We start from the raw sequence: 16,616 nt of genomic DNA, 5'->3' as shown, positions 1-16,616 counted from the left end.
ATAACTTTCTTGCTTCGTTACCCTGGGAACGGAGGGACGGGGGCAGCTGTCCCCAGGCAGTGCCCAACGGCATCTGAATGTCCCAGGAGCACTCGGGGCCGTGGGCTCCGTTGGGACTCCAAACCCCCGAAGCTCAGGGAGGTTCTTCCTCGACGCCAAGAGGTTGGCACAAGGTTGTTCTGCTGCAGAGCTGATGTGGAAGGCACAGACCCGTGCTCCCAAATCAATACGGCATGTATTTATGCCAGGAAAGTACATCCACTACTCGGTGCGCAAAAGTGATTTAAGGTAACGCGTAACCTATAAACTCCCTGGAAATTCCTCCGACCTCAGTAATGAAACATTTCTTCAGCAGATTTTCATTTTCCTTTTGTAGATCTGTTTATGGTCTCGAGATACAGCTATTTGAGTCAAGAAGGCGATCTGATAAATGGAGGCAGAGGAACGGGTTGGGGTGATGGGGATGCTTTGTGGCTTTGCCAACGCGAGGTCTGGCAGTGGAGCTGCCGGACTTTTACTTTTCCCTGCTTTGGGAGGTTTTTAGTAGTTAATATTTTGGGCTGCTCAAAATCATAACAGCACACAAAAATTACTTCCTGCAAAACCCCACCCGCTCTGACTCCGAGTTTGGCTGTTGGTACTTTCACAAGATGGCAGTTTCTGACTGCGATGTGCCCTGAGGGGCGAAGGAGGACGTCCAGGAGATGCTGTGGAGGGAGAGACAGCAGTGAGGACTCCAGAAACCAAAGCAGGGATGGGGGGAAGATGGTCATCTCTTCTGTCAAAAGCACTGACAATATGGGCTTTTTTTTACTCTGATTTTTTTTTTTTGATTGGCGCTAAAAATAAGAGAATTGTTAGTAGTTGAATTAATTAGGCTGAGTAACCACGATACGCAACGATGCTGGAGGAGTCTTTCGTGGAGTTCACTCTTTGGCAACAAAACAGGCTATCATTGAGCGTAGAAGACAGCAGAGTAAATGTTTACTGAGAAGTCAAATCCTATTATTAGTTGTATTACTATTATTAGTGCTGTTATCACTGTTCCCTATTTTCCAGTTGTGTCAAGAACAAGTACGGCGAGCGAAAACGTACAGGCTTTGCCAGCACATTCATAAAAATAGGTCTTGGCACGGGAGAAGTGGTACTGGTGGGAGTTGTTAAATGGAGACACCTGCCCCGTCACCCCCCGTTGGGTTGTGTGCTGGAGACATCTTGCCATTGGGAAGATGGTTTAGGACAGCCTTTGCTCCTGCCTGTGTAGCAGAGCCCCAGATGTTGCTTGGTTTAACCTCTATAGCAATGTATCTTGAGGATGAATTTTCACGGCACCGGCATCCTGATCACTCCTTTAATAGCCCCAAGGAACTGCCTTTGGGGTAAGACTCATCAACAGGTGTCCCAGCACACACCAAAAAAATGCCCAGCTCTTTCCTAGTGCTCTGTAGCGTGGATCTCAGCCTTCAAAATGGGTCCTGATCTTACAAAAATGCTGTATCGGGCAGCCCACGAACAGTCCTGTGATACGGTACAAAAGCCAACTTCACACGGGCACGCACTCGTTCAGTCCCGTTTGTTGGAGCCGTAGGTAATTACTCCCATACTTAATGAATAGTGTTACTTTTATTGATGAACATGGAGGCTGCATGCTGGAAAGAGGAGGTAAGGATTAAGTTTTATGGCCTACTGCTGCTATGAAAAGGAGCATCTAGACACCAATTAATGTCCCCTTGATGGGATTAGCCATTGCATTAACTGCAACTCTGGATAAAATTGCTAAGTCTGTTATTTTAGACTTTAACTTCTTAAATATTGTAGATACAGAATAAACTCACTTTCATCTTAAATACAAATGATGTTTAATTCTAGAGACAAAAAAAATCCCATGTATTTATGTTTTCTTGTGATTCATACCTCTTCCTACATGGATAAGAAGACTTCTTCTGAAGTCTTTATTTCATCTCTGTGGAGCTCAAAGATCAGGTAAACTTCAAACATGGAATCTGAAATTCCGTCGGTTGCCACACTAATAATCTCCACTTTAAGCGAGGACGACGGCGGGGTTAAAGCCAGGGGCCTCTCTCTCCCCGCAAGGGGACGCGTTGTTGGGTCCTCAGCAGACACGGTGAAGTCTGAACGTCTCTATTGAGTTCTTGGGAGGGGCTTTTCTTCTGAGTGTGGTCCCGCTGAGAAAGGCTGAACACGCGCGGGGGTCGCTTTTCTTCCAGGGTGAGGGTGAGTCATTGCCTGAGGGTGAAGCGAAGTCTTTATTTGGGAGGGGAAAAAGAGGTTTATAAAGCCAATTCAGCGATACAGCTGTGATTTGCAGGTTCCCTGAAGTCTGAAAACATTTGTTGGTGTAAATATTATTTTAAAACTCCGTCTGCGTGGAAGCGCTGTAGGCACCTGTTACAGCATCCTTTGGGTCTGTCACTGGGGCGGCGGGTGACATGTGCCCTCTAACGGAGGTGTCACGGCTGCGCCTGGCCTGTGGGTGACACCGTCCCTAGCGCCGACACCTCAGTCCTGGTCACCTCCTCAGCCGGCAGCGGGAGCCGGGCTCTGCTGGGCCAGGGGGCTCTGAAACGGGGGTGAGGCCTCTCCCCGCGGCTGCGGAGGTGTCGGTTGCCATTTGGGCTTTTACCTTCTGTTGGTGCGGCGGAGGGCAAATGTCAAGGTAAATGAAGACTTGGAGAGCAGCGTTTCTCAGGGGAGAAATAACATCTGTCATCAGACTTTTTCCTTCTGTAGAAACAAGAAATGAGAGATGAGGCATTTCTGAACCTCGATGTGGGCTGGGAGCAATCCCCACCGACGGTCCCCGGGGGTCCCTCCTTGCCTTGCGAGGGAGAGCTGCCACGAAGGGCTTTGAAGCTGCACAAAGTCGGGGGGGGGAGTAGAAATTAATAGATAGTTACTTGAAACCCATCCCCTGGAGCGTGCGATAGCCCCGAGGGAGCAGAGCTCTGCAGGATAAACCCCTGCCCGCCCTGGGTGCTGCACGGCGGGGCCCGGGCTGGGACGGGAGGTGCCATGGAGCTCTCGCTCCGACCGCTTCTCCCCTTCCCCAAACCCAGCCGGCACCTCGTCGGGGGTGGTCACTCCTGGCACCGCATCCTCCGTCCCCTTCGGACAAAGGGGGCCGGGGGATGCCTGGGCTGTGGGTCTCTGCTGCCGGTGAGATCCAGAGGAGACCCATGCTGTCAGGTGCGTCCGGCAACCGGCCGAACGTGATTTCCAGGGAAGCAACGCGAGTCAGTGACATAAACTGAATAGATGATGCTTTTAAGCGAATTGTCCGAGTATCAGATGAGGGAATTACGGGCCTGCGTCAATCTTTTCAGATGTTATTATGTACGCTTTGTATTATTTTAAAGTGCCCCATGTTGGCTGCACACAATCTTCCTGGTGTGTTCAAAGAGGTACGTGATTTCCCGTGAGCATCGTAGTCTCAGTGCTCTCTCTTTAGTTTAATTAACTCCTGAGAAGAATATTTTGAGGCATGATTTTTTTTCCCCCCGTATTTGCCGAATAATTCTTATGACGATAACGCTTTCTGGAGCCACCTTCCCCTTCCACCTTGCTCCGTGCTTGTATCGCAGCCATCTTCTCAGTGGAGCGGTGACGCCGTGCAGCGTGGTCGGTGGAGCCCATCGGTGGGCTTTGACCCGTCTCTCTGCTCAGGAGCTTCCCGACTTCTCCGCTAAGGCGTGTGATAAGGGAGGGCTGCCATGTTTTTCTGTAGAATGCGATTCTTCATTATAATCACGCCCTTGCGTGGCTTTGGTTTCCAGCAGGACACCTCCTTGGAGAAGGGTGTCCCTGTGCTTTTTGCTGCCTTGTTTTGCACCTGTGGGAGGAGTTGGGGTTCTCGGGATGAAGGCACGTTCAAGGACTCCGTCCTCTTTGTGTTTGTTGGGAAACAAGGGCAGTGATTCAGTGCAGTGATTTGTTACAGGGCTGTCTCTCTTCCCAGGGCTTCCTCCAAGACTCCAGCTTTTCCCAGCCAGTTTCTGCATCAGTAGGTTGCTCCTCAGGGAGAGCGGAAGTTAATTTCTCATTATTATCGTGCATAGATTCAGAAGATGGAAGATAGTCCCCTTTCGCTGTCCCTTGACTCCATGATAACTTCATAGCCAGAGAAAATAAAGCTAACAGTTACGCAGGATAAAAAAATAGCATAATCAAGCCAGTTCGCAGGAGCCATTTCTCAGTGCGGTGTCGGCAGGGGCGAGGGATGGAGGGAAGGGTGGATGGATGGATGGATGGATGGATGGATGGATGGATGGATGGATGGATGGATGGATGGATGGATGGAGGCTCCATCCCCTACATGCTGGGGGCGGCTGCTGCTTACGCACCCGTGCGGTACAGAAAGTGTCTGGTGCGCGACATCCTTCGGCTTTATTGCTTCATTGCTTCAACGTCGTCCCCCCCCCGTCTCCGGGGATGGCGTGCGCAGCAGCTGCCCGGCGTTGGGTTGGGATGAACCGTGAGGGACGTCACCGGCTCTACCCGGGCAGCCCGTCCCCTCCTGCTGGCACAGCGCTCGCCACGCTGCCGTGGTGGGGTTTGCAGGCGCTTCCCGGGCTGGTGGCAAGTTCTGATGCTGTGGGTGCCGCCAGGCTTTGGCAGGGCCCCCGCCAGCAGCCTCACACCTCATTTTGTGTTTTTATTGTAAAGAATGGAGCTGCTTTAAATGTCCGCCTTGGCGGGGAATTGAAATAAACATAAGATGATAAAATTAAACTTTAATTTTAGAGCCGTGGACCTTCTCGAGGAAGGGTTCTGGCTGATCTCATTCCGTTGTCCTGGAAAAAGAGTCGCTTTTGGCTTTGCAATACTTGCGATTCCCTTTCGGCAACCCGAGCTCCCTTGGCAGTAAAACGTAGTTTTCATTAAATGATACATCTGACATTTACCAAATCTTGATGTGACAATTTAGAGGGAACTAGTTGCATTGAACAGCCTTATTAATATTGCGGTAACGTGATTAGGGGAACATCTCGGTCGTTTAGGCCAAAGGGACTTTAATTTATGAGCACAATGGAGAGGTGGATACGAAGCATCAGTTGATGAAAATACGCTAATCTTAACTTGTTTTCTGTTTACTCCCTCCTTGTAGCTAGTTTGTGTTCATGATAAGACAAGTTTAGATTCTTATTATCAAGTAATAGTGTGGTGAGCCGGCCTAGGGAAGTGATCATCCCCCTGTACTCGGCACTGGTGAGGCCCCACCTCGAGTACTGCGTTCAGTTTTGGGCCCCTGTCTACAAGAGGGACATTGAGGTGTTGGAGCGTGTCCAGAGAAGGGCTACAAAGCTGGTGAGGGGCCTGGAGGACAAACCTTATGAAGAATGACTGAGGGAGCTGGGGTTGTTTAGCCTGGAAAAGAGGAGGCTGAGGGGAGACCTTATCACCCTCTACAACTACCTGAAAGGAGGTTGTAGAGAGATGGGGGCTGACCTCTTCTCCCTGGTGACAAGTGATAGGACGAGGGGAAACGGGTTCAAGTTACGTCAGGGGAGGTTTAGATTGGATATTAGGAGACATTTTTTCACTGAAAGGGTTATTAAACATTGGAACAGGCTGCCCAGGGAGGTGGTGGATTCACCATCTCTGGAGGTGTTTAAAAAAAGGGTAGATGGGGCACTGAGGGACATGGTTTAGAAGTGGCTCTTGTCAGGGTAGGCTAAAGGTTGGACTCGATGATCTTAAAGGTCCCTTCCAACCTCAGCAATTCTATGATTCTATGATTCTAAGTAAGGGACTTTATATAAAGAAACAAACCCCGCTCGGAACGGAGCCTGGAGCTGGAGGTAGGGATGCGCAGCTGAGCTGGGTACCAAATCCAAAATGACGTTTCTGGAAAATCTTCCCAGGGAAATCCCCTCGGTTTCTTGCCGTTACAAGCGCTTCGTTACCGCCTCCCCCATGTTCCTGAGACAAACTGCAGTTTATCCAGCAGCCTGGACCAGTCCTGGGCTGGAGGTGAGCATCACCAGGAGCCCCAAGAGACCCAGCAGGTCCCGAGACCCATCAGCCGCGGGGTATGATTGTTTGCTTTAAAAATAAGTCTGAAAATGGAATTTAGCATCATCTTCCCGGCTGTAGCAGGAACAATTTGGGGAAAAGTAGCTGTTATGCTGTTGTGGCAATTTATGTGAGAGCCGTGGTGGTAAATAACAGGGGGAGAGGGAGGGAAGCATCTCAAATCTCATCAATACTTAAGACAAAAGGCTTTCTGCTCTGCAATTACTCTTCCTGTCCTTTCCCCTCCTTCCCCCAGCCCGCAAGCAGGAGACCTAAATAGAGATCAGGCAGCTTTTAAATGCCACAGGCTCATAAAAGAGAGGAAATTCAGAGTTGTAGCTTTGCTGGGTGCTGTTCGGGTCTGGGAGCGAGCAGGCCGCCCTGCAAGCTCCACGCAGCGGGACCAGGGATAACTGCACCGTCCCTGCGGTGCCCTCGGCTCGGGCTTCGCTCCCCGCAGCTTTTTGGGGACACGCACAAGCGAGGAGCCCCGCTGCTGGCGCCGAGGGCGGGTCCCCGCTGTCGCGCCCCGGATCACAGGGATTTGGGGTTTTTTTGGTGAATTTGAGGACGGGGTGCTGACAGAGCAGCAGCAGCGGTGGCTGTTGGGAAGTTTTGCTCATTGGTGTTCCCACCTGAATTAAATACAGTGATTTACTGTACGCGCACGCAAGGCAGGGAAAGTGCTCGTCCCCTCTGCCGCTGGGGGGGTCACGGTTTAGGATGGCTCCCTTCGCCTGTTCCCAGTCCTTTTCCTTTTGTTTGCTGCCTTTTTCTGTAAGAGCAACAAATCCTTCCCTGCCTCATTGCAAACAAATCCGTCCGGAGTGGCGGGGGAAATGCTGTTTCCCTTTCCGCACGCTCCTGGGGAGTCAGCTGGCGTGAGGGAGCGGAGTAGCCTGGTGCCTGATGTGGAGCAAATACAGGTGAGGTGACCTTGCTGTGAGACCGTGCTGCTGTTTCACGGCCACCAGTCTGGTTTTTGTCACAGGTGATGCAAAACTTGCAAAACTGGGCTGTGGCCACCCCCGCCAGCGAGGGACGAAGGAGGGGACACGCAGTGCCAGGCTCTGCGGGGCTCCTCCGGCAGCCCCAGCACCGCAAGCAGGCTGCCCGCTGGCGTTAGATCGCTCTGGCTGGCTTGCTTTCAGCTGTGCCGTAATATTAAAATACTATTTTATTATTTTCCATTTAGTCCTGCATTAATGAAAAGAGCACTGTGTAGCTGCGAAGTAGTAGCTTAATCAAATCAAGTAAATTGCCGTTAATGTTCCAGTACTCGTTATTGCCGCGGCTGCAGGTGGGGTTGAACAGAGGAGGAGGATGGCGTTGGGTGTCTGATGGCCCTGCCGAGGCTGCAGGGTCCCCCCGGGAATGGCGGTGCCGGGCGGTGGGAGTCGGGCGGGCGGTTCCGTCCCCCTCTTCCGCGAAGGCACAATGAAGTCCCCGAGTTCGGGTCGAGCAGCAGAACCTGCAGAGGAGATCGGGGCTGGAGTCGCACCATGGCGGGAGTCCCCTCGGACTCATCTCCGAGCCTTCCCGCAGCGGTCGCTGGCTGCCCTTGGCCGTGCGTGTGCGATGAGCCCGGGAGAGCTTCCCTCTCTCTTCCGTCTTACAGCAAGAGAAATACAGCAGCAACGTATATCGGGTTAAAATTGCCTCTCGTTTTATGAAGATATCTTTAAAAACCAGTCGCTTTCTATGAGCCTTAAAGCAATTCGATACACTCTTATCAAAATCGACAACTGCTCCAGAGATCCTTAAGAGATTTTGTTCCATTGTGCTTTACTTTATTTCATATAAATCTTGTTAACTGTTTTCCAGGGACCTTTTGCCATGTTCTTTTTTCATCGCAGAAATAAACCCACAGAGCCCTGGCTCCGGCCGTGCAGAACAGCAGCGAGGGTGCAGAGCTCATCTCTCTGGTCCCTCCACCCGTGCGCTCTCGTGGCGCTGAATGTGAGAAAAGCCATATTTTACGCGCATCAAAAAACTTTCAGGTCCTCCAAGTGTATGTTTTCTGAACAGCCGCGTGTGCGAGCACCAGGCACGAGGCAGGAGTGAAGCTCCCGCGACGCCTTCGCGTGAGTCGCCCCCATCACGCAGGTGACTCTCGTTCGCCGCGGGGCACGTCCCCGTGCTGGCGACACCGGGAGGTCGGTGGTGTTCTGAGAAGGTTTGAGCTGACACGTGCAGCCCCTGGAGGTTTATGGAATAAACACGAAACAAGATATGGAATATCTCCACTGTATTAATCCCGCACTATCTACGACGCTGTCAAACAGACGCGGTGGTTGTGCTGACGCCCAAGTGTTTATTTTCAGGGTGACGCGTAGGAACAGAGAGGAGGAGTCACCTCGCCGAGCCGCGGGCTGCTGGGGCATGGGTGGCAGGAGGAGGAAGAGGAGGAGGAGGAGGCGTACTTTGGGGGAACGGAGCTTGGGTTTCTGATCACAGGGAATAAGTGTTTGTGTGTATGCGGGGGGAAAAAAGTAATCTATAATTTCTGTTTTAGTAAAAAAAGTGCTAATAATCGCTTAGACCAAAGATCATTTCAGTCTTGCAAAGGTATGAGGAAGTATAAAGTCTGTTTTCCTACTCAAAGAGACTTTGCGCAGTTCCCATCCGCACTCAGTGAGTTCGTGATGTGCGTGTGAGTTCTGGAGGGCAAAGGCCGAGTGTAAATCAGGCGGGGCATCCTTTAGCCGTACCCGAAGACACGTGTGTCCGTGCAGAGACAAGGAGCAGGATGGGGTTTTGGGAGCAGATCCCGCCATTGCCGACGGTGTTGGTTTTGACGGAGGACGGGTGTTGTATTGGTTGATCTGAGTAATTTCAGGTGGCCGATGGTGGTAGAAAACCATCAGGAGCTGTTTTCATCAGTAGGAAGGTGCCTTTATGCACTTAATGGAGCGTTGGGATGAGTTACTCTACAATTAACAGCTTTTACATCAATGTTACTGCCCTATTACTACGTGATAAACACGGGCGATGGCGACTGTCTTCAAATGGAGCATTTTGTTAGAGAAAAATGAGATGAGGGTACCTGCAGAAGCTTGTTCTTGTGCTTAGTTTATGGCATCGTGCTGTTGGAAGCAGGATCGGGAGGGAAGGAGGATGCTTTTCCAGCTGGGCCAGGCACTGATTTTTGCACTTTTGGCATGGCCCTGAAATCACCACCCAATATCGCACGAACACAAGGCACTTAATTTGGCTTATTTATTTAAAGAACTTTCCTGCATCAGACGGCCTTGAAAATATTCGTTGGGTTTTTTAGCAATTCCAGGTATCGCTTTGCTCCGTCTGAACACAGCGGGCTGCCGAGAGCCCAACGTGGAGGGCGCGAGGAGCCGTGTGAGGGGGCTGGGGGCTCCTCTCTCCTGAAAGGCTTCTCTCTGTTCGCTCGGTTTGTACGAGTTCAGGTGCTTTACTTTATCCAAGGGCTCCAGCCAAAGCTTCCTCTGGAAGTTGTTTATTGCTGCTGCTGCTAATGTCGTTGTTTTTCTTTCTGTTCTTGGTGTCCTAAAGCCAAATTACTGTGACTAATGCACCGCTGTAAATGTCTGCGGCATCTGCAGCGCTGCTGCTGCGTGGGATGCATGCTGGCTTTGCCGCCCTGTGCTGGGGGCTTTAATTTATTTTTTATTTTTTAGCATTACAGCAGAAATGCCCCCTTTGTGCATTGGCTTAGCAGATGGCAGAGCATTTCTGTGAAATATTGCCATACACCAAAACCACGTTGACTCCTGCCTGTTGGGCAAGCGTCAACGTGCCTTTATTGATATTCCGAAGCATCAACGTGGCTTCTAAACGGAAAATGTTTTCGTGTGTCTTTGAAGTCAGGGAGGTGCTCAGAAGAGAGAAAGTTACTCCATGTCTAACACTGATCTAAGCAGGAACAGCAAAAGCAATGTATAAGCTAATGCTTTTTTTTCTTCCGCTCTTTTTTGCTTGTTTATTGCCTTTTTAAGCCAACATCCATATTCTGGTGCTGCATTAGAGGTGGTTGTTATCTAATCCTGCTGATGCGTTAAAAAGAGAGAGATAGTCTATAATAAAATAATAACAATCTTTTTTTTTTCCCTTAACCTTTTTTCCTTCTAATTTTCAGCATGTAGCTGAGCTCAATCATAAGATATCCTGTGAAAATGCTGGCTGTTTTATGATAAGATTTCCCTTTTTTTTTTTTTTTAACCCTCTCCCGGGCACACTTACTTCGCTTGGTACAAGGTTCTCAAGTGAAATTTTGCAGATTGCAAAACATCGGTTAATCCAGTTAACAGGAACAAAAGGTGAAAAATTATGTTATGCCAAATACAGAATATTGTCTTCTGTAGAGACTTCGCTGGTCTGTAGTACGTTGCTTTGTAAACTCTCGTAGGGTGGTTTCTTTCTTTACGTAATCCCAAACTGTTTCTTGTTTTCAGACCGCAGAATGGTTCTATGATCCTGTACAATAGGAAGAAGGTGAAATACAGGAAAGATGGATATTGCTGGAAAAAAAGGAAAGATGGGAAAACCACCAGAGAGGATCACATGAAACTGAAAGTCCAAGGAGTGGAGGTAGGAGACGGGAGCGGGGTTTGGGTGCTGGCTGGGCTGGGAGGCAGCGGCTCCCCGGAATGCGTTCAACGGGAGGTTGTCCACACACTCAGAAAAATATTTGTATTTGCTGAATTCCAGTTTTTCTCCCCCTACCTCCCAGAACCGTATGTGTCTTCTTTTTTACTACTTTGAGCAAAATCTGAATATTGCTTCACCGTCTGATGGTGTTACCGCTCGGGTCGCGGGGCGCTTGTGGGGCTGCGGTGTTGCAGGAAGACACTGAAGTGTCGTCACAGCGGCATTTTTGGCAGAATACCTGCTTTCTCTCTTTCTCTAGCAGGCACTTCCCAAGGGCGACCAAACATCTCAGGGTGGGCTAAGCGTTTGGGGTTTTTTTTAACCACGTAAGCTTTGTATGTTTATGACTTGATTCTCACAAAATACCAGGTAGTTTTTGGTAGCAATTGCCATAATTTTCCTTGTGCTTATTAAGCGTTGGTTTTACGGTATGTGTAAGTAGAATTTCTGTTGAATTCAGACCAGAATCAGGCTCTGCTGAAGGAGAGCATGGCTCTACTGATGGTATTTTGCCATTCAAAGAAATTCAGATGGATGCTTTCACCTGACACAGTATTTCTGGAATGAGCCTGTTTGCTCTAAAACATGTTGCTTGACATAACTATTCCTTCTTAAACTCCATCTGCGTGAGGAAAGAGCTGCTTGATCGCACTGATCACTTCTGATGTTAAAGATCTGCACAGATGTGGATAAGAAGTACGTTCATTTAACTTTTTCTGTTGTATTTTATTAAATGGGAGTTGTATTTTCTGGTAGTAGAAGGCCAGCCGCAGCGCTTTGCCTAGCTTAGTCCCTTAGACAATAGGGCTGTAGTCGTTACTTTTGATGCTGAACTTGGGACCAAAACGGAGAAAGGGTGTTAAAATGTGTAATTGTAGCATTTAGCTGTGTCATCAAGAAATACTCTAATTTCGGCAAATGAATAGCGAAGCCGTGAGGGTATATATTTGTATAAGCTGTATTGATTTCCGCGGTCAATAGACTGCGTGCATCACTAGGCACAGGGAGCTGCACCCAGTCAGGCCGGCGTAACCCAGCCCAATTTGCGGCGTTTGGAGTCACCGGTGTCGTTGAGAGACGGGCAGGGCTTGTCCCGCTGTCTGGGGCCGTGTCCGAGCCCTTCCAGGAGGGACTTGGGGCTCAGCCAGGCTTTCCCACCTCATCCCGGCAGATGTTCCGCACGGCACCCACCATCCTCGCGCTGCTGGGGCTCTGCCCACACCGGACACTGCGCGGTGCCACCGGGCTCAGCGCGGGGACGCGGAGCTGCCGAGCGCCTGGAATACACCCCCTGTTCCAGCTTCCTGCCGGGTGATTTGTCATTCTTACGTTCTGTCTGCTTTAATGAGGTTTTTGGGTTTAAAATAGTATTAAATGGATTGCATTATATTACACCAGAGAGGCATAACTCTGTTCCATAATTTTTACATCCAATAACAATGTTTTATTATGACAGGCCAAAAAAAAACAGTCAGCATAATAGAAATTGTGCATTGTTTTTGTTTCGGCTTTGCAGAGCATGATTTAATTAACTTCTGTGAACCTTAACACTGCAGAACACCAAAGGGGGGCTGCAGAGCTTACCTGGAGGCGCGTGGTGGTGACCATGGGCTACCACGCATACACATGACTAATTAAATACTCTCTGATGTTCTTCCAAAGATGGAGCCGTCAACCCCTGGAGTGCCTGGCTGCGCATGGCGATCACGTTTAACTCAAACAGCCCGCGCGGAACCCAATAATTTCTGTTTTATTGAAGTGTGTCTTCTGGAGAGTAACTCATCTGAAGGGGGGCGTGTGGGGAGCTGGAGGACGCGCAGCTCTCGGGGCTCCTTCCTGTGGCCGATCACATTCGCCACTTCAGAAAATAAGCGTCAAAGCCCTTGCTTTGTGATTTGGATGTGCCAGGGCTTGGCCATTCATTCCAATGTCTTTCTCCAGCTTAAGAGCCCTTTAGTACCTGGTATTTTATCTCCAAGAAGGTACTTACGCCTTCTCATCAGGTCGTCCCTCAATCTTCTCCCTGCGAAGCCTGGCAGAGGCAGCTCCGTGTCTCCTGGCTCTGGCAGATGCGGGATGTGGCCAGTTTTACAGCCGATAGCTCTCGCAGCAGATAAAACAACGACCGAGCACAAACCTGGCTCCCGAGCCAACGCTGTGAGCGATTAATGGCAATTTTTCCTGGGGCTCAAAGCTGGAGGAACACAACTTTACATAAATCTATGTGTTAAGTAGCACTAAGCGTGTATCAAAATCCAGATTGATCATCTAAGTGTTGGAAAGAAATTAATATTTTCTTCCCCTGGGTATCAGAGCATACAAAGGAACTGATGGTTCAAGTTGCAGTAATTTATGTATGAAAAGACAGAAGAAAAGAAACCAACAGGAACAGGCAAATAGAGATTTGGGGCTGAAATTTAACTCCTGTGTGAACCTGGGTCTGGGAGAGTCGGGTCTGCTGTAGAAAGGTCTCTGGTACCGCGTCTCTGGGGTTCCCGAGGGCGGGAGAAGAAGCTGTGGCCAGCGCTGCGGTCCCCTCCCCGACCTGCGCCGCTGTCCCCTGGCTGTCCCATCCCGCGACCGGCCGGCACCGAGTGGCTGCTGCCAGGCTCCGTTCTGAACAAGGCAGAAAAAGTTCATTTTCTTGACCTCCAAGTGTCGTCTTGGGCAGAATTATGTATTTTTAATCTTCTTAATTAATTACTCGATGAGCACACCGTGCTGCTTCACGGAGAGCGTTATGGGTTTATGTTTCTGATCCCATCCTAATGGGAAGCGATGTTCTTTACTTGGCCACATAGGCAACAGATTTAAAATAATAAAAAAGGCTTTTTTCAAAGTTGGAGTGATACTGTAGTTAACCACATTAGGGTTTAACAGGGCATGAAATAACTGTCTGCCTTGTGGCACTGCCAGATCATCTCAGCGACTCTTGCAGCCAGAAGATAAATAGGTATCATCGTCGCACTGATGGAAAAACACTTGCAAAGCCGACAGCCGAGAGCGTCGGCAGCATCCCAACAGGAGCTGCAGCTTGTAGGCAAGATGGAAACCACTGACCAGCCGATTCTGAAAAGGGACTGGTATTAGTAGATTTAATAATTAATTACTTCCTGAGCGTCATCAGTGCGATGGCTCGTCCGTCTTTCCAAGTTTTGGGTAAGGAAAAAAAGCGCGTTTTGAAACAAAAAGTTTACACCAGATACTTGGGGATGCTGGTGGCTGTCAGTACCATACGGAAGGATTTGGTGAGCATGGACAGTGCAGATAAAGAAAATTTAGGGCATAAATAAGGAATAAACTAATTTAAATAGGAATACACTAATTTAAATAAATAAGGAAAAAGAGGAATGAACTAATTAACCAAGCGGATGTTAAATGGTAACTGCGTGAAATCCTCAAGCTGTTGTCTTGGTTAGCGTCACTGTCGTGAGGGTTTTGGATATTACTTGGTTAATCGGCTGCACAATCCTGTTAGAAATCGCTGGATGAGCCAGAAAGGAGAAGTTAATTTGGCCTTTCCCGTAATATACCTCTTTGTGCAATTCTTTGTGGAATCCATTAAAAATCTCCAGTCCGTGATCCTTTTTAAAATTCTAATTAATTAGGATCCCTGGTGATGTGTTCCTAATCAATTCACATAATTAAAAATTTTAACTAATAAATAATAGTAAGGGGAGTGTTGAAATAGCTGTAACACCATTCCAGATTGGTGCTGCTCCGACTTTACAGGCGGTTGGCTCCGCTGATGCGTTTGCCTTTTCTTGTGCGTGAACCTTTCCAGGCACCTATAAATGGCTCATTCACGTGAATTCATAGTAACCTGCTGCTAAAATTAAAACCGGGTCATACTTTTATAGTAAATTTCCCTCTTGTCCTATGCGTTTTGGAGGGTCGGTGCCGATGCTGTTGCTGTTTATCCTCTACTGCGGGTATTTTGGTCTCTCCGGACGCCGCAGCCCGCAGAGGAGTGAGCGAAGGGTTCTCTCCCGGTGCAGAGCTTGGCAGGGTCCCGCCGAACTCGGGCAGCGCGACCCGGGATGGGATTTGCCGCGTGTCCGGCGGGACCCCGATCTCTGCAAACGCCCGTTCCCCTCCATCAGCGTCGTCAGCGCATCCCTGCGGGGGTGGCTGAGGCAGCGGCGCTGGGAGCTGAGCGGGGACCCCCCGCAGCCCCGGCTCCTCAGCACCCACCTCCTCAGCCCTGGCTCCGTCCGACACCGCTCATCTCAGGTGGGGGAGATCAGAGGACAAGATGAACGCGCCGGAGCTCATATATTTGAAACATCTTGTTCTCTCATATATAGATGTATGTTATCTCAGTACAATACGATAATCTTTATGAATCCCTTAAAAAAAAAAAAAAAAAAGAGGTAAAACTTGATTTAAGTCTTGTTAAGAGAATCTCCCTCGTGGAGATGGAGATGCAGAGTATCAATTTTGTATGCAGGACTTGTATTTAATTATTATCATAACAGTCCCTTAACACTATTACACATTAGTCCACGAGGACAGGAATGGAAATTTTAGATTATTCAATTACTGCATAAACCCTGGGACATCGCTGTCAAAACTTTGCAGAAGGTTCTGTAGCGTTTGGGTCTGAAAATGCCGCGTACCTGAGCTCGGTGTTGCGCCGGCTGTGCGGCCTGGGTGATAATGGCGTCATTTACGCTTAAACTTGTGAGCTGGGAACGCGCGCTCAGAACAAGATGACTTTTCCTTTTAGTAAATGACCAAATGGGCTTTTCTGTATTATGTAAAATAACCCATCATGGAATATTAAACTGTAAAATGTTTTTACATCTCTCAATTCCCCGCTATTGTCGGTGAAATTTACTTGTAAGTTATTACTGGAGGGTGAAAGCAACTTCTGAGATCGCACGTTCGAGCAGCACTAATCTGGAGAACTATTCCTAGGACAGTCTGATCCAATTCACGTTAATTTACATGGGCTTTGCTCGCCCTCAGAGGTGAGCTGTGTAGTTTGCAAACTAATTAGGATTGCATTGTTCAGTCGGGCTGCTTAATGCATTCCAGAGAAATGCTGCGGAATGGCTTTGGCGGAGAAATGAGAGTTTAATGTGAAAGGCTCGCTGAAAATATGACACACACGTGTGCATACATTAAGGCAAACGAGCGCAGCCCCGAAAGCAGAGGAGATCAACTGCTCGAGGAGGAGTGACAGTTCTCATACAAACCTCTTCTTTATCATCGCCACTAAGGGGGTTTTCCTTATATCTCTTCCAGTGCTTGACTCCTGCCCTTTCTAACCAGCCTCTCCGTTACTCTCCCGTGGCTCGTTAGAGGGCACAGGGTCCATCAGCGCCTCCCGTCCGCGCCGAGGTGCGCACAGTGCTGCAGCGGGCACGCTGGGCAGGTGCCCCTAGAGGAACGTGGACGGCGTTGACTCCTCGTGAGCCGCGGTGGGTTTTTATTCCGTTCCCTACGCTGGGTGGTGTTTACGGCATCCAGAACGTAGGGTTGGATGGCGTCTGAATGATTCATGCGTCTGTGGCAGTCCTGGGGAAATCAGAGAGCTGGCTTACCGTTTCTGAAGGGGAATATGGATTATCATTAAATCTGGAATGGGTCTCCTGAGAGTCTCTTCTGAAGGGAACGTACATATCAATAATTCCTTTTCTATATCGGGATCCGAATGTATTCGCTTGCAGTAACATAAATTCACAGCAAACGGTCGTGGGTTTTGGCATCTTTTCCTAACGCCCTCTACATGTCGAGGAGATTTTATTCTTCCACAGATCTGTAACGTAACCAGTTCTTTAATTGCCGCAGCTTATTTTGCAGTGTGTAACTTCAGCAGTGAAAGCTTTGCTGGTACCTGGGTGTCTCAGCGTGAAGGTTGGGCTGAGACGGGGCCCCGGCTGCCGGCGATGGAGGAGAAGCCGTGCCCGGGCCCGGCCGTGGGGATCGCGCCCGCGGGGAGCTCCGCCAGAAGA

General features: G+C 49.2%; 1 protein-coding gene across 6 annotated transcripts in view; it reads left to right on the top strand.

The window, feature by feature from the left end:
- The window catches only part of CAMTA1 (calmodulin binding transcription activator 1), a 295,455-nt gene that overhangs the window by 93,904 nt on the left and 184,935 nt on the right, over positions 1-16,616 (top strand). For all 6 annotated transcript variants that reach the window (XM_063353609.1, XM_063353605.1, XM_063353607.1 and 3 more), the window contains one exon: positions 10,461-10,596. In XM_063353609.1, coding sequence (XP_063209679.1) covers positions 10,461-10,596 — 136 coding nt within the window. The remainder of the gene's footprint in view (positions 1-10,460; positions 10,597-16,616) is intronic.

This window comes from Chroicocephalus ridibundus, chromosome 16 (assembly GCF_963924245.1).
Source record: "Chroicocephalus ridibundus chromosome 16, bChrRid1.1, whole genome shotgun sequence".
In the NCBI taxonomy this organism is placed as follows: Eukaryota; Metazoa; Chordata; class Aves; order Charadriiformes; family Laridae; genus Chroicocephalus; species Chroicocephalus ridibundus.
Note: the sequence above shows the minus strand (reverse complement) of the source record. Positions and strands in the feature narration are given on the sequence as shown.